At 40.0% G+C, this 18374-nt stretch overlaps 2 protein-coding genes across 2 annotated transcripts in view; one reads left to right on the top strand and one right to left on the bottom strand.

Moving 5' to 3' along the window:
- LOC115770812 (myb-like protein Q) overlaps window positions 1-18374 on the bottom strand; it is a 34460-nt gene that overhangs the window by 15472 nt on the left and 614 nt on the right. The gene's annotated exons all lie outside the window — the stretch shown is intronic.
- LOC115770846 (ras-related protein Rac2) lies at window positions 3834-5463 on the top strand. The gene has a single exon (XM_030716286.1). It carries the CDS (start codon window positions 4193-4195, stop codon window positions 4769-4771), a length of 579 nt encoding a protein of 192 aa, XP_030572146.1. The 5' UTR covers window positions 3834-4192; the 3' UTR covers window positions 4772-5463.

Below are 18374 nucleotides of genomic sequence, written 5' to 3'. Positions count from 1 at the left end.
AGAAATATTTCAAGAAGAGTTTCCTTAAATTCTAAATATAAATTAATATAAATATATATAAACATATATAATAAAGTAATAAAAAAAATTAGATGGTCAATTTTATAATCGCAACTTGAATCCTTCTAAAACTACAAAAGGATTCAGAAATGGTTTGCCCAGAATTGTGTATCGAATATTCCTTATATATATATATAGGCAAACATTTGCCTTAAACAAAGTAATTTCCACTTAAAACCCATTTGAAATAAAGTAATTGAATACTTAAATGAATATTTTTGATACTCGAAACAATTTGATAGAGGCTGCCCAACGAGCTAAATGCTAACCTACATAAAAAGCGTATAATGCGGCATTTTATGGCAGAGCGTAATTACCGCCTGGCACATCCTTGCTGGCCTGGCAAGCAGGACGCTTAATGCGCTGCATTGTCTACGGCTTAAAGTCAACAAGTTGACGTGAATGTATTTTAAAGCAATTTTTATTGGCTTGCGTTGTGCTAAATAATGCAGCAGGCCATTAACCGATGCCGAAAAGCTGTTGAAAAGCCAGTCAGCCCGCCCTCTGTGTGCGTTGCCGGCCAGGATTATCAGGCATCAAATGTCAAAGGACACATTTCGTCACCGTGCCTTGTTGCTATTTACTGCCTACAAATATGGGCGGCACATATCTTTTTTTTCGTGCGCCTTGTTTTCTTTTTTCTCCACTTACAATATGTACATGTCTATATGGCAAGCCAACTTTTCATTTCAAATTGCTTGAGGCTCTGACTGAGGCGAAGGGAGCCCGCTCTAGAGCTGCTTCTGTGGTTCGGTTGTTTAGCGATGTACACAAAAAAAAAAAATTGAATAGACGGCCATTCAGAGCCAAAAAGTCAACAAAGCGTAGCTGTCCGTGCTAGATAGAGCGACAAATAACCCCAATTGAATGGGGGGACTGAATGGGTGGCAGGCATGTGTGTGTCAGTGTGTGTGTGTGTATTGACAGGCCAACAACTTTATTCATAAGCAGTTCCAGACTGACGGAAAGACAGACGTGACCCCAGCCAAGCCAAACAGAAGCTGGAAAAACTATGAAGCTGCATTGGCATTCATATATATATATATGTATATATATATGTTTATATGTTCAGCATTCGGAGATGACGACACGTCTGCGAGCGATAACTCAGCTGAGTTTATGGAAGCGTAAGAGCCGAAGCGCCACACGGTATGCAACATAGTTTTTAAATTCAAGAAAAGCGCTCGACCAGAGTTGCCACGTTGTCGATAAGCAGGAAACGTGTCAGAAATTGTTGTTGTTGCCGTTCGCTTATGCTGTTAATTTATTGTAATGCGCAAAGCAATTTGCTGCAAAAAAATATTTACAAGCGTATTAAGTGCCAACTATTTGCATAAATAACAAGAAATTAATAACAAACACACGGTGCCATGGCAGCAGCCGCATAAAAGTTAATAATTGCTGCATGTCAACAGGCGGCGGCGTTTGGGGGCGTGCCCACATGTGGCATATAAATGAAAAATATGTAGCATGCATATATATATATGTATATATGTATATATGTGTGTGTGTGGAAATAATAAAAGTGCATGCAATCCGAGTGAAATGACACTTTATCACTTGACAGTAAATGCGTTTTATTGCGCTACTCATTAAACAAATTTAATTTGCAAAAAGCGCAGCCGAACCGAACAAGTGTTAAATAAATTAATCTGCAGAACTTTTCAAAAGTTCAACCTTAAATATGTTACATATGCATTTAAACAGTTTTCCTTAAGTAATTGCAGCAGTTTGCGCTTCAATAAATTGCTTATCGTTTGGCAAGACATGCAGCTAGTGTTGTAAAATATTCTAGAGTTTCCGATTTGGTTAGGCGCAGCTAACTTCAAGTCGATCGTAAGCTGTCGCCCTTACACTCAAGTCCAACATTACGTGCATACCTTGTATACACTTGAATACAACATATACAATGGATGGCATTTAAGGCGATTACGTCTATGGGAACACATGCGAATGCCTGCATTACCGTTAGCAACTCTGGATAGCATCCAGTTGTTTACACAGCAGTTAAAGTGTTAAATTTATTGTTGGTCAGCAGTCATGCGGCTTATATTTGTTTTTTGGGTCGGCATCGGTTCAGGCTGCGGTTCTTTAGCTGCGCATTCATTCATTATAGTCGCACAATGTGACCGTGTCTGCGAGGGTGTGTGTCTGTGTGTAAGTGTGGCCGTCTGGTGTGGCAATAAAAATGGCGTGCATATTTTTCAGTTTGTTATGCATTTCCCTGCCACTTTTGTTGCAACAAAAATTATGAATAACTCTTTTGCTTCTCGCACTCACTCGTAATGGCCCCCGGCTGTGGCAAAATGTGGGCGTGGTGCGTTATATACTCATATTTGCGTATATATTTCACTTCGCCAATTACGAGGCAACGACTGCGACAGTAATCAAATAATTGTTGCATTCGCTGTCATATATTTCACTCCACTTTAATTATTTGCTCAGTTTTCAATTTTTGTAATTTTAAGCGTGCGAATATTTTGCCCATTACAGTTATTTGCTAAAAGCGAATATTTTTCAATATGTTATCTGAGTCAAACAAAAGCCTTTCGGGTCATAATCTGTCGCAGAGTTTAAAATGATAACACACACTTTGGCAAAAAATCTGATTGTGTTATTCAATATAATCATGACTCAATCGCATTAAATTTAGCACATAACCTCAAAAAATCCCCCCACCGATAACGATAACACGCACTTGAACAATTGTTAATTGTTCTGCATATCTATATGCATACATATTTTGTATCATTATTATCGATTGCATTATCCACTTAATATATTTATGTAAATTTATTATAAACAACCATTTTCAGCGCCTATTTAATTATCCAATTACTGACGCCAAAGAAATTAACTGAAAAAAGATGTGAAAATATTTCACGAATCGCTGAAGTTGTTTTTGAATCACGTTTAATTCGAAACGCGCCGCTTTAACAATTTTGCCCATGCATATAGAGCGTAGGGGAGAGGGGAAATGGTAGGGGGGTGGGGAGGGCGTGGTCACAGTGGCGGAAACTTGCACAAACAGCGTTTTGTGTTGCATTTTTGGCTATCGCGTTTTGGCCGACGCGGATGCGGATTTTTGGTTTTGGGTTTTTGGTTTTTGGGGGATTTCGGTTTTGGTTTTGGGGTCGGTTTTGGGGCTGCAATGTTTGTGTCGATTGTCGATAAATTGGGCAAACGCGTGCATTTTTGCGGTCCATTAAAACAGTCAGCAGCAGTTACAACAACAAAAACAACGACAACAACAACAATGCGTGCGCTGTGGGCAAGGAAAATTTCATGGAAAGCGGCGCACAAATTTAGAAGAAAATTCTCATCAAATAAGACCAAAGCAAGGTCAACTGAACGCGCTCAGCGATAAGTTCGGAGCGTCACAGTTACTCTCGATCGCTTGCTCTCTCCCTCCCTCCCTCGCTCCCTCTCTCTCTCTCTATCTCTCTCTTTGAGCTCTCTTTGCGTTGAGCAGATCAGACGTCACCAACTGGATGACTCACGCAGCGTTCGAGCACTATACACGCTATGCGCGACGCCACTGTTGCCTGTTGCTGTTTTGTGTGTGGGAGCGTGCGCGGCATACTTTGCGCAAGCCGCTAGCACAAGTGCGCGCAAGCGAGACAGCTAGTGTGTGTGTGTTTTGTGTGCAGCTGTTAAGCCAGAGTAACAACAGCAACAACAACAACAACAACGATAGCAACACATATTTTTTTTCTGTTTAACGCTCTCTGGCAGTTTGCTCGCTCGCTCAGTGTCAGCGTCGATTTCACAGCGTTTGGGTGTGTTTTTATTTTGCTGCTCGTGCAAAATTTCTCCATGCGGGCCACAAGTTAATTGCAAACAAGTGAACAAAAAGGGCAGGCAAAAACGTAATCGTAATCGAATGCAAAGATTAACTGCACATGCAAAACTACAACTGTGTGTGCGTATTTGTGTAACTGTGTGTATCTGTGTGAGTGCGTGAGCAAAAAAAAAAAAACGCAGATACGAGTTGTATAATCGCCAAAACTTGTTGAATTCGCTGCCTCCCTCGCACTTCTGTGTGTGAGTGTAAATTAATAAGCTACCTACAAAAGATACACAAAGAAACTAAAGCAACAACAACAACAACAGCAACTACTGAGACGACGTCATGCAGGCAATCAAATGTGTTGTTGTTGGCGACGGCGCCGTGGGCAAGACGTGCCTGCTGATCAGCTATACGACGAATGCCTTCCCCGGCGAATATATACCAACTGTATTCGATAACTATTCGGCGAATGTGATGGTCGATGCGAAACCGATTAATCTCGGCCTGTGGGATACGGCCGGGCAGGAGGATTATGATAGGCTGCGACCGCTCTCGTATCCGCAGACGGACGTATTTCTCATTTGCTTCTCGCTGGTGAATCCCGCCTCCTTTGAGAATGTGCGCGCCAAATGGTTTCCCGAGGTGCGTCATCATTGCAACAATGTGCCCATCATTCTGGTGGGTACAAAGCTCGATTTGCGCGACGATAAACAGACCATTGAGAAGCTGAAGGACAAGAAGCTCACGCCCATTACCTATCCCCAGGGCTTGGCCATGGCCAAGGAAATCGCCGCTGTCAAATATTTGGAGTGCTCGGCGCTGACGCAGAAGGGTCTGAAAACGGTCTTTGATGAGGCCATCCGCTCGGTGCTCTGCCCGCCCATACGTAACACACGCAAACGCAAATGCATACTGCTCTAGATGAGTGCGAGGGAGGGGGCGCAGCAGCAAAGTGCACTAAATAGTTTGTCGCTGCGCGAGCGAGAAGGAGAGTGAGAGAAGGGAGCGAAAAAGCTTGCGAAAAATCATTCGCTTTAGTTACAGTTACAATTACAGCTACATACATGTGTGTGCGTGCGTGCGTGCGTGCGAGAGAGTGGGTGAGCATAGCCACGCACAAGAACAAAGTATTCTTTTTGTTTTTGTTTGTCTAGTAACATGTGTGTGTGTGTGTGTGTGTAGGGGGGCAACGCATTAAATTAGAGGGGGGCCAGAGTTGACAGGCATTAGCAACATATGCATATAAACATGTGTATATGCATATATACAGCAACAATTGTATGACAAATGCGTTGAAAAATTCGTTTGAAATGATATACAAATAAATTGCTATAATTAATTGTAAATAAATCTTGATGATTTGAAACTTGGCGCAAAGCAATACGCAACGATAACGGCTTATCAAACCGAACAAATTTGTTGCACATGCCTATAAATACACACATGAGAAAATAAAAATAAAAAAAAAACATGCCTCTTTTCAAGCAAATTGATTAATTTTCATGAAATTTAAACATAAACTTATTAATTCACGCCGTTGTGCTTCCAAATGTGCAAAGTGCAATAAAGCAAAAGCAAAAGCAATAATAATAATATTAATAATAATGATAATAAAATTGTAAACAATTAGCAGCACATGTAATGCATTTTCTTTTTTGCCTTTAAATGCGCTTAGGTTTTTAATTTATTTAATTTGCTTTTAATGTACACTAAATACAAAATAAGCAGACAACACACACATATATATATATATATATATGACAAATGTTAATGAAATGCAACAATTATGGCCAAAATGTGCTCTATATTTTTTCTATATAATGTTTATGTTTAATGAACACACATTTTCTATCGATTTATACAAAAGAAAACACAACACACAATTTATTTATATTAACACATAATTTACTGTTAAAAAATGTAATAAATGCAAATTGTAAATAAAACCAAATTCTGTGAATTTCTGTGCAACAACAATTGCATACTTTTGGGCGGCGCATTAAAATCCGATAAGCCGCTATCTTAACTGTTTGTTATCAGCCAAGAGATAATTAACTATATTTGTTACTATCAACAAATTGTGATATGAACTTCCGCTAGCCAAGCGGAAGTTCTGTCCCATCAGCCGAATCATGAACAACAACAATATATATGAATATTTGTACACGGCTCATTATGAGCGAAACGCCGGAGCTGTTGATTGATTGCCAATTGTTGGGTGTGTGGTTAGAGGGAGGGGTAGCTGTATATAGGGGATTGGGGGCAACATGTTTGAACGTCTGCCCGTCTGCCTGTTGCTCGTTAGTGGCCAGTCGCAGTATGAATTTGACAAATAATTACGCAAAGCAACCTGCTGTGCGGCTGCGGCTGGCAAAGACAGCATAGCCCCATGCCACGCCCCCAATTCAAAGGCAGTGGCAATTCAATGCCAGTGACACATGTGCGTATGGCAACTGATGGATGTGCCATGTTTTGTCTGTGGCGCGACAAATCGCATAATTGACCCAAATTTCAAAGCGTCAACAGCTAAAATGCAACCCCTGGCAAAGGTGTGCGCCTGTGTGTGTGTGTGTGTGTGTGTGTGCCACTTGCCACACATAGCAATTGTAGCTGGCAATTTGTTTGTTTTTTTTTGGCTTTAGTTGATTTAATTAGCTGAACAAACACAGATATCTGCAGTTATAGTATGCATATGCATAGATATGTTAGATAGACTGAAAGTGCGACATGCACCTTTGGCACGCTGGCAGTCGCAATAAAAATGCCGCTAAATTGTGTTGTCGCTGACAGGCGTGGAATTTACAACAATTATTTGTAACATGCAACATTTTGGGTCTCTCAAACGGATCCACCTGCAGCACACGCAAAACCTGAATTCACACCTGAGCTTGAACATTTAGTTAACTCGGAGGCGCCTTGAACTATGAACTAAACAAAGCAGAAAGCATATCTCGATGCAGCAAAATATATATAAAATTCATATTGAGAATTTTTATCAGCTGGATTAAAGTTAAGCGGAGGCTAGAACTGTTAATCTGCCAGTAAACTAATAAATTCGTTTGCTGAACAATTAAAAAAATAGAAATAATATATTATCATTGTTAAAAAACACAAAAAAGTTAAGCAACTGGATTAGATTGAAGCGGTGGCTAGAACCTTTAAGCTGCCACTAAACAAGTTAATTGTCTAAAAATAATATACATATTATATATTATAATTGCCAACAAAATTAGTCGGGAGCTCCCGACAAGGGGATACCCTGAACCCTCTTCTTCCAACACCAAATGCAAATAAATATACTATTCTAGAAGCATGTCAAGTTTGGTTACTCTGGCTCTTATTATTTACAAAAATCGTCCAAAAAACAGGAAATCTATATCGATTTTTAACGATTGCTTGGAAACGGGGCAAGTTATCGATTATCGGAAACAAACTCGATCTGCGCAGGCACTAGGAGCACCTTCATCTAAAATTTCACTAGCTCTTATAGGCTCTGAGATCCTTGCGTTCATACATACGGACAGACAGACGGACGGACATGGCTAGATCGACTCGGCTATTGATGTTGATCAAGAATATTTATACTTTATGGGGTCGGCGAAGCTTCCTTCTGCCAGTTACATACATTTGGCTTTCGCACAAATACAATATACCCTTTTTTGCGCATTTCAGGGTATAAAAATAATTCACAAACTTTGTTGGGACTAGAACTTTAAATCTTCTACTATTAGAGGCTTTTTCGTGCGGAAACTGAAATAAATAAAATACCCAAATAATGTTTGCCAATTGTTCAAATCATGAAATAATATTAAACAAACTTTTTTAAATTATTTGAAATTTAGCAGTTTGCTTAGAAAATTAGAAACTTAAATCCCACAATATGTCCAAATAAAATACTTATAAAACTAATTGTACAGAAAAATAAAATAAAAACTAATTAGAGCCAAGCGGGAGCTAGAATCTTGTAACCCACAAATTTCTAGTGTTTTGCTGAGCAGAAAAAAGATTTCCAAGAAAATCCAGCAAAGCGAGCTGGATTTAATTCTTAATGATGCTAAATAATTTGGCGATCATAAATGTTCGACAATATTGTGAAATGGATTTTCTGCGAATAATATTTAACTTATTGCCGCAGTCAGTAGAATGAATACCTGCCACGGCTTGTTGACTGCGGCAAATGCCGTCCGTTGCGCTCTGTCTGTTGCAAGTTGCATATGCAATTGTAATTGGTAATTGAATTTTGGTAAATTTGTCGCGAAATCAAACGAAATCTCTGGTGTAAACTTGGACAAAAATCAAAATTGCGAACGCATGCAAATTCATTGACAACCGACGCATAATTATGCAGCATGCCACCAAATTATGCAGCGTGTGCTACACGAAAATTAAAAGGATTTACCCGCTGCGCCAACCGGTGTCCTTTAGTGCGCCAGGACAAATGGGCTACGCCCTAGGCCCAACCTTGATGCGTTTAACAATTTGGCTAAATCAATTAAACGCAAATCCACAGTGCAAATGTGCCGCCGAAAAGAAAGAGAGAAAAAAAGCAAGTGGAGAAAGTAATTTGAAAATTGCTGAGCCGCCAAGTGTAGAACGCAATTTGTGGCATTTTCATAGCATTGGCCACAAATTTTCTGCAAAATGCCAATAAAATACGCTCGAGCGCAAAAATTCCATTTGTAGATGGTTGGAAAAAAGTGTGCTCTCAAAATATTTCACACTTCCGCCGAGAGACAAAGGCAAACGGGGCCACCTGAGCGTCGACCATCAACAGGATATGACAAGGTTGCCCAACCAAACCAATCCAATGCCCCCTGCACCATTCGCCCCTGCGTTCTACGGGCTACTTGTTTCAACATATTTTCAACGGCAACTTCCTGCCGGCAACAGCGCCTTTCACAAATTATGATGATGCGGCTTGTGGCTGCTGCAAACAGCCAAAATGCCAAATATCCCGGCACACGAATATGTTTATGCGTTTCGCAAAGTCCTCCACGGGCCAACATAAAACAGACGCCCGCCTCTGCACACACACTTACGGCGTGAAAGTAGCCGCAACATTGTCATCAAGTTTGCAACATGCGCGTCTGGGCTTTAAGATTTTTAAATACGTTAGCTTTTTATATGGAAAAATGCTTTGAATTGAAAAATATGTGAGAACATTTTGCAGCATTTACTAGCGATCTGGCAGCACCAGATGTTGCTTGAGCGTGTTAAGTTGGCTGCGCTTGTTTAGTTCATGAACTAACACTGATTAGAAGGTTAATCTTGGATAAGATTTATATCTGAACACATTTAATATCAAGAAAATAAATTAATATATATTAATATATATTATCATCTGTTTGCGATCTGGCAGCACCAAATGTTGTATTAAGTTTGTTGCCCTTGTTAACTTCATAAGCTAGCACTGATAAGAATCTCCATTTTTGAATAAGATTTATATTTGAACACATTGAATCTGAAGAAAATAAATTAAGACCGAATATTGCACCAGTTAGCGATCTGGCAGCACCGAATACGTCGTGTTAAGTTGGCTGCGCTTGTTAAGTTCATGAACTAGCGCTGATTAGAGGTTAATTTTGGCTAATTTTTATATATGCACATATTGAATCTCAAGAAATTAACATCAGGTCAATTAATATTGTAAATTATTTTGAAAAATCATTATATATAGAAATTGTGTAAAAGTGCAATGATAATAATATTATATAAGTTTTCAATGGTTAAAAGAATCCAATAAAAATTGTAATATTAAAAAGAAGACAACTATTGTCACAATATGCAATATGCTTGATATTTGTTGAGAGTATCTGTTGATTTGTTAAAATATTTGTTTGTCCCATTGTTGTGCGGCTTGAATGAACCAAAGGGTTGCCTGGGGACCTGGGGACGCTTCAGCTAAATATGGTAATAACAATTTAACGTTTAATCGATGAGCAGGCAGCGAAGAAGCAGCCATAGAAATGCTCGGCATAAACAGAATGTAGAGCCCGGCGATTGGGCTGGCGATTGATATTGATGTGGAAATGGCGAATGTGGGATTAAGGCTGCCAACAAGTCTGAAGCGTGGCCAATATCCGCAGCAGTCAATGGGAACAACGTGTCTTTGGCTTGGCTATTGATAATCTTTGTCATGGCTTGACGTGAGCCAAAAGGATAACATGGCGTTGCGTGGCATGGCAAAAATATGAGCATGAAAAGTCACTACACACACATGGACACAGGCTGGCCACAGGACATGGCTGGAGGAGTAATGAACTGCGGCTGGCAGACAACGACAGGCGCCTTGTTTGTCCTGGCGATCGATGCAACGGCCACTGGAGTGTATTAAAAACAAAGTCACAGTGCGTGGAGTGTGTGTGTGTCCTTTCCCTGCACATGCACAACGTTGTCCTGGCTGTTGTTGCTGCCAAAGTCAATGAACAGCGACGGGGACAACGGCAATGGGACAGGCGGCTCACCAAACACAGACAGCCAGCCAGGCAGGAGAGGTAGCAGAGGCAGGACACACACTATCACAGCCAGAGCAGGATATGAAAGTTGGCCACAATTAGGATGCTGCTGCTGCTGCTGCGGCTGCAACAACTCTCAAAGCAATAAAAAAGTTGAAAGTTACGTTTAAAAATGCATTTCATAAATTTAGAGGCGGCTCTCGATGAGAGGAGGGACAAAAACTTTGATTCAAGTGTCTGGCAACGTCAAATGGCGACGCCGACAGCGACGCTGACAGCGACAGCGACACGTTTCCGCCATTTTGTTGCTGGCAACTTGTTGCGTCGTTGGCGCGTTTCAAAAATGTCGACAGCTTCCAACACTGCACGAAATTTCCGCTCTGCCTCTCTCGCTCTCGCGCACAGACAACAGGCAGTCTGCAGCCCGAGACTGAAAAGTTGCCAGCCTGACATTCAAATCGCCGCCTCGCTGCACATTTTTTGTTTTTTTTTTCATGCAGGTGTGCGAGTGTGTGTGTGTGTGCGTGTGTACAACTGACAGTTTTTAGTTAATAATGAAAAATGCGCTAAAAATACATGTAAAACATATATTGAAATGGACAGGCCCAAAGATAATGATGATGCTGTGACAGTGCTCATAATGATGATGATGATGAGGCAGGCAGGCAGTTGCCTGAGGCACTTGAACGCGCCGCAGGTGGATAACGAGAAATGCAGACAAAAGCAAAAACAAAAACTATTTTCTATTTGTCTTTATTTTTGGTTTGTTGTTGTTGTTGTAACACAGTTCAAGTATTTTTCGTTGTTTGCCACTATTATTTATTTAATTATATTTCTGCTTAGCCGTTTGTAAATATTTAAACATTGCGCAAGCATTTTTATTTAAATAAATAAATGTCTGAAATTCAATTAATTTGATTAACTCGAATTGTGGAAATGAAGAATAATTATTTAGCTCGTCTGCAGCTTGACATTAATTGTTTAAATTGCAGCCAAAATCAACAAGCTTAATTGCAAATCAAGTCAGCAGCAAAATTGTTATTTTCCTTGGATTTGCAACAAATGCAAGTTTATTTGAATTAGGCAGAAGTTACTGCAACTTAATTAGACCTTTGAGACTTCCAGACTTAAGACTCTAGAATCATATGACTTTTCGTTTTTGCACAATTAATTTGTCACAGCCCATCAAAAAGGTTAAAATGGGTATAAGGTTATTGTTCATAAGTATGCGACAGGCAGAAGTAAGCATGTCCGACCCCTTTAAGTGTATATATTCTTGGTCTGGTTCAACAGCCGAGTCGATCTAGCCATGTCTGTCTGCATGTATGAATGCAAGAATCTCAGAACCTATAAGAGCTGGAGACTTTCAAATAAACATAGGTCCTTCTTGTGTACAGTACGAATTTGTTTCCGATAATCGATAACTTGGCCCGTTTCCAAGCTATCGATAAAAATCGATATCCCGTTTTTAAGCAAATCTCTCAAGTTTTAAGAGCTAGAATCACCAAATTTAGCAGGTAGCTTGTAGATAGGTATACACAAATGAAACAACATTATAACGACAGCTCAGGGTATCCCTTAGTCGGGCACACCCGATAAGAACAGTTTGGCTTGTCCTTTGCCTACTTAGAAAATCTTTTAATTTTTTCAGGCTTTGCATTAGTTTTTCAAAACTCTCAACACTTTTCAAGTATCACAGTTGCAACTGAGTATCCAAAGTTCTTTATACCCCAACCATAAATCTCTGGGGACACTTTAACACGCTATGCCCAGGCTTTAGCAATTGTCAAAAAATGAAGCATCCGCTAAGTGGTTTTATTTTAAATCTTTCACGTACACAACAAAACGCTTTTTCCGTTCAAAAAAAAAAAAAAAAAAAAAACTCGCGTCTCGGCCTTATGACAACAAGTTGCTTTTAAAAACTCAACTGTCGCGACAAGTTGCACGAGAAAATGATTTGGTTTTGTTTTTCAGCTGTTTTGTAAATTGTCAGTCTTCATTTGTCAGTCGCACCCAGTCAGGACTGCTGCCGCTCCTGCTCCCACTCCTGCTCCCACCCCTGCTCCTGTTCCCGATCCCACTCCTGCTCCTGCTCAGTGTGCCGCCTCCAAGTTGGCTTAAGTGGCTTCGTTGTCAGAGCGAGTTCATGTCCCGGCTTTGTACGTGTATATATATCTGGTATATATATGGCGGGCATGAAATATGGCCCGCCAAGTTTGAGTTTAATCTGTGCTTTAACGTTTTGTTGGCGATTTGCCCGTCCGGAACAGCCGACTGCCGACTGCCTGGCCGGGTTATTGATGGACGTTTAAATTGCAGTTGAAATTGAAAATTTTTTTGCTGCGCCAGAGACACGCCAGTCGAAGGACTTGACTTGGCTGGCATACTAATGCTATAAATATTTATTATGCACTCTCAAGGCCTAATTTTGATTAATTTATCAATCGATTTGCCGTTGAGCCTTGACATGAAATGTCAGCGTTCAATTTATGGCCCAACATTTCCTCAGTTAGTTGCTAATTATTTTGCTGCGGCTTTGCGAGTGCCTCACACCGACAATCAATACAAGAAAACTCGATACAAATCCTTGGCACAGCAAACTAAACACGTAAGCCCCCCCCCCCCCCTGACCACGCCTCTCCCACCCACAACAAAGTACAAAAGCAGTGAGAGTAAATTTCACGCCATTGGCAAATCATTTCCTGACGGAAAAACATCAATCAGATAATAATTTATTTATATGCCGTATTTTTGTATTTAGGCATTTAATACGAGCGCATTTATGTGAATTTTATATGGCCATACACTGTTCGCCAATCTGAAAAGGGGCACATGGGTTGGCTAATTGACTTCCAACCATATTTGGAATATAGCCCGCTATTGTTCATGAAAATATTTATGGCTTGCAATATTTTCAGCACAACGGGCAGTAGATAATAAACAACTTTCGATTAAATACCATTTTTAAAATATGAAAATATTTAAGCCAAAGCCTGGGTCCAAGAATGTGCAGATATAGAATCAGAAAACTAGTTCGAATCGTGATCTTACCCAAAACTGTTCCTTTTTTGCATTTTACAGCACCAATTCGAACCAGAACCAGCCAATTAAAAGCAGCTGCACCTAAATTGAAAACTGCAACCAGAAAGCTGGTTTAAGTCGTGGAGCTTGTTTTGCATTTTACAACACCAATTAAACAACACCAAATTGAAAGCCTGGAGCCGGTAAAATAGTTCAAATCGTGAAATTAACCAAGAAATGTTTGATTTTGCATTTTGCAGCACTTATTTGAAGTGAACCCTGGAACCAGTAAGCTGGTTCAAATCGTGAGCTGAAACAGCAACTTGTTCCTCTTGCATTTTACAGCACTAAATCGAATAATTCGAACCAGGCTGTTTTAATTGAAAACAAATTTAAAGCAACTGCATATGAATAGAAATACCCCCACGAACTATTTAAATTCCTTTGTAGATTATTTTCTTGGCCATTTAAAACAGTTGAAATTGTTCCACAAAAGACTTGATTAATCGAAATTTAGCGTTGTTTTAGCTCAGTTCCAATTAGCAGCCTGTTGGCCGCTTGCCTCATTTTCACACTCAGTGGCCAATTTGGGGCATGCACCTTTGTGGCACCCGGTTTCTTCCGCATGTGCTGGCAAACGACCTTGTCCGTGTGCAGGACAAGGGATGGGTGGAGGGTTGCGGTTGGGCATCTTGTTTAATTCAAAGTGCCAATTTACGGTTACATTTACCCACAATGCACGGCTCATAAATTAGCGAGCATCTCGCGGCGGCCGCGAATCGCAATCGCAATTTCAATTGCAATTGCAATTGTGGCCCAAATGGTTTTGATATGCTTGGAATTTTCCATTTCCCGGCCGCGCCTCACCTGCCATAAACACACAAATTTTTGATTTTAATAGCTGCAACGGCTTTCGCCTGCCTGTTTAGATGAAAAGTTAATACGACGGCTGCTTTGATGATGCAGCAAAGAGGAACTCGGGTCCCGGGGGATCAGAGCCAGATGCTGGGGCATCTGCAGGTGCAGCTGCAGCTGCAGGTGTTGGGGCAGGAGCTGATGCTGTAACTGCACAAATATGCGCAGGTAATGTGATTGAGATTTTCATCTAATTTTTGGGGCTCCGTTCCGCTGGCTGTATTTCCACTCAGTTTTTTTTTTTTTGTTTATTATAGCGCCCAGCGGGGCGACGATGACAAAGCCGTTGAAATTTTTATATTATCATTACAAATTGGACTATCATGTGTGCAAAAGCAGCTAACCAGACTGAAAATATAAATTAAGCGCGCATAAATAAACAGCTTGCCGGAAAACGGCGAAGAAAACTTGATTGGCTAAGTGACTGACTCAGAGCCGAACTGGAAGGCACATGCTGCTCCCATTTCCCCAACACGTATTCGCCCTGCTGCACGTCATAGTGTAGCAATTCTTCCAAATACAATTAAAACGCCATAAACTTCTTTACGCACCTATCGATGGCATAAACTATTTCCAACAAACATAAACTATATGCCAGACTATTTATTTGGACAATCGTCACTTCGAAGCACATGCTCCCAAGGACAACAGCGGCAGCAGCAAGAGCAACAGCAGCAACTGATTTTACATTTTGTAGTCTGCTACCGAATGTGCTCACTTTGTTGTAAATAAAACGCCCTTCTATGCGATTTTCATAAAATCCTTATTTCAAAGGCAATGACAGTAAGTGTGAAAGTAATCGTAAAGAAAAGCAGAAAGAAAGTGACAAAAGAGAGGAGGAAATAGACAGGGAGCAAAAGAGAGAGATAGAAAAACAGAGAGTGAAACAGAGGGAGAGAGAGGGACAAAAAGAGTAACTGATATAATGAAATAATGCGAGCTACGGGGAATAAAGCTAAGAAATTGAGGCGTAGGAAAGCTAGAGAGAAGTGATCGAGTGAGTGATCGAGAGTGTGTAAATTATATATTAACTATAACAAATAAACAATACTCTAGAGTAAAACATATAACTAAAATATTGTAAAAATCATGTTGACACTTGAAGCAATGAGAATTGCATAGAAGGGCAAGCAGTATATAAAATCATTTAGACTTATATTGCGGATAAAATTGCATCTATCTGCCGAATCTGTTAAAAAAATTCGTTTCTCTCTCAAAAACCGCACCTATGGAAATTAACCATATATTAAAGATTGCCTTGGCTTCCCATGACTAAAGTTTACTTTCCAAATAGTTTCTATCTTTCTGTGTTGCGTTTACGTTTATATGGTCGTAATACTTATTGTATTACATAAATGGGAATGCAATAAAACCTATTGCCTGCTGTTAGGCGCCCAATAAGTCGCAATTCGATTTTAATAAACAAAGCTCGTCAAGCGGAATGGCCGGGAAGGGGGAGGGTCAGGGTACTTGAGCCGACATTTGTCAGGCCTAGACCCATTTGCTGGGGCCCAATGTCGGCCCATGTGGAGCGAGTTTTGGTCGTTTCATTTGTGTGCTTCCCTGTCATATCGCTCCGTTCATCGGCAATAACCAAAAACTAATAGCAATAAATGTTGGGATTTTTGCCCAGAATAGGCTGTAAAAACTGCGCTGCCTCCACGGTGTGTGTTTAACAACTTGTTAACATATCGACTGTGTGTGTGTGTGGATGTGTGTGTGTGCGCAAATCAGGCAATCGACTGTAAGCCACAAACCAAATAAACACCCTTGACATTCCCAGCCACAGGCGGCAAATTTGCGGTTGTTTTCCATAATAAAATTTGCAAATTGCGGTTAAAAATGTTGCATGCATTCATTTTTGCAACGCTTTAGCAGATATTTCTCTAGAGTAATTTATTGACGATTTCATAAAAAATGACTGATTTAGATAATTAGCTCGTTTTTGTTGAATTTTAGACAATATTATTCTATGCATTTGGCACTTGGCGCGCATAAAGCGCCAGTCCAATAAGATTTATGGCCAGAAATACTGTGGAACACGCCTTTCGGCAGATGTTTCGCATACAATCGATTCAAAAGAATCAAAAGTCTCACATTATTTTAAACGGAAACGCACATAAAACTGAAAAAAAAGATCGCACACAATTAAATTTATTAACCATTTTATTCAAATAGACGGCCACGCGGCGTATGCGCAATATGTGCGCTTTGTGTTTAATATAAACATAAACACGTATCAAATTCGCGTAAAATTGAAATCTTGGAAATTGTTAAGAGCCAGCAGGTAATTCTACGCGTAAATTGATTATGTGCTTATACTAGGTAAATGTGCTTTAAAAGGAAAACAATAAAACTTGTTCAAATTAAAACCCGGCTAGACATATCCCTTTGGCAGATATGTGAGATAAGTGAAGCTCATTAATGTTTAGCAGGAATAAAATATCTGCGAAACAGAATATTTGACCACATTCAACCGATTGTCTCTATGGCATATAGTGAAACGATGTTGATAAGATTTGGCGTTTTATAAGGATCAGGTCAGGTTATCTAAAACTTGATTTTCGAACGATTATTCCCATGACAGCAATAGCATATAGTGATTCGATCCAGCCAGTTCCCAAATATATATTGTCTGCATCGGAAAGATGGACCTATGCAAAGCTGCAAGACTTGCTGGCAAAGAAACAGACAGACGGACGGATGAACAGATGGACAGATAGCAAACGGACTGATGGAACGATGGACAGACAGACGGATGGACAGACGGACGGATGGACAGACGGACGCTTGGACAGTTGGACGGACGAATGCACGGACATGGATATATCAAATTGGCTGTTGAAGTTGATCTATAATATATATATCTTATATAGTTGGAGAGACGCCTCCTTCCATGTCTCTGTCACACATTTGATGTTCAAATAATACCCTCAGTTTGGCTATAATTATTATTTACTGACAATTGTGTCTTTAATTGTATTTAATAAAACTTTATTTAGATTACACATAAAGAAACTATTAAGAGCTTCAAAAGCCTGTCTGCCAAGACCTGAAAGTCTTGTTGGTTTTTTATATGGAATATGAGAAAACTTCAAGTATAATCATTTTACTTTGTTCTATTGAACTATTCTTAATTTAAAAGCACAGAAGAGTAGCTTGATTTGCGTCTATCACAATTTTTGTAGTTTATGAAATAAATATTATATCAAATAATTATTAGCTCTTTAAATTTGCCACAAATTAAACACAAAATGTCATTGCATTCGTGCCACACACACACACACATTCGCAGGCTGCAAGACTGTAACATTGGAATTTATATTGTTCTCTCACATTATTATGCTGTTATTTAGACATATATATATGTATATATAACATATTTCAGCAAAGTTTTTGTCTTTGTAAAGCCGCCCCGCTCCGAAATTCGGATGTCGTCAGATAATCGTGTTGCGTGTTTTGCCGCCGTGTGGTGCAGGCCCGAAAACTTTTGCCACGTAAATGATTTGTTTTGTCAATTATTTTGTTAGCCCAACATGCAACAAACAGGCCCGCAGGAAAGCCAAAACTAACCAACAACAACAACAACAAGAGGAAGAGGAAGAGGAACAAGAGCAATGAGAGGCGCCTCAGCTGATAAGATCAAAACAATTGTGGGCCAGATATATTGCTGCATGCAACTGCCGACCGCAACTGGGCGGGATATTGAACTTTTAATTGAGTGGGCGTGGCCAGGGCAGTAAAGTATTTGATTTGTGTGTGTTAGCTTTAGACGTAATTGAACCGTGACGGATCAATCAGGCCAAAATACTTATGAAGTGCTGCGCCTGTTTAAACAAGTGCGTCCAGTTGCATAAATATTTATGGCACCCAGACGGAGGAGGAGGCAAATCAAAGCGGCTGCTGATTATTTATTGTTAACGGCCAGACGAGATGGGGTCTGGCTACCGGCTCCGGGTCTGGGCTCCGGAATAGCTCTTGGTATTGCGAATGGGCCCGCGAATGCTTCTGTGACTGACGCAATGGAACACAATACAATAACAATAACAAAAACAAAACAAAATACGAAAAACGCAAAGAAAACTAAAAGAAAACACAAAGAAAAACACATGTGCATTATTGTATTGTGTGTG

This window comes from Drosophila novamexicana, unplaced genomic scaffold, assembly GCF_003285875.2.
Source record: "Drosophila novamexicana strain 15010-1031.04,08,12 unplaced genomic scaffold, DnovRS2.1 tig00000024-arrow-pilon, whole genome shotgun sequence".
NCBI lineage: Eukaryota > Metazoa > Arthropoda > Insecta > Diptera > Drosophilidae > Drosophila > Drosophila novamexicana.
Note: the sequence above shows the minus strand (reverse complement) of the source record. Positions and strands in the feature narration are given on the sequence as shown.

Excerpts from the sequence above, each read along its gene's own strand:
- LOC115770846 (XM_030716286.1), top strand. The coding sequence starts at position 4,193 with ATGCAGGCAATCAAATGTGTTGTTGTTGGCGACGGCGCCGTGGGCAAG.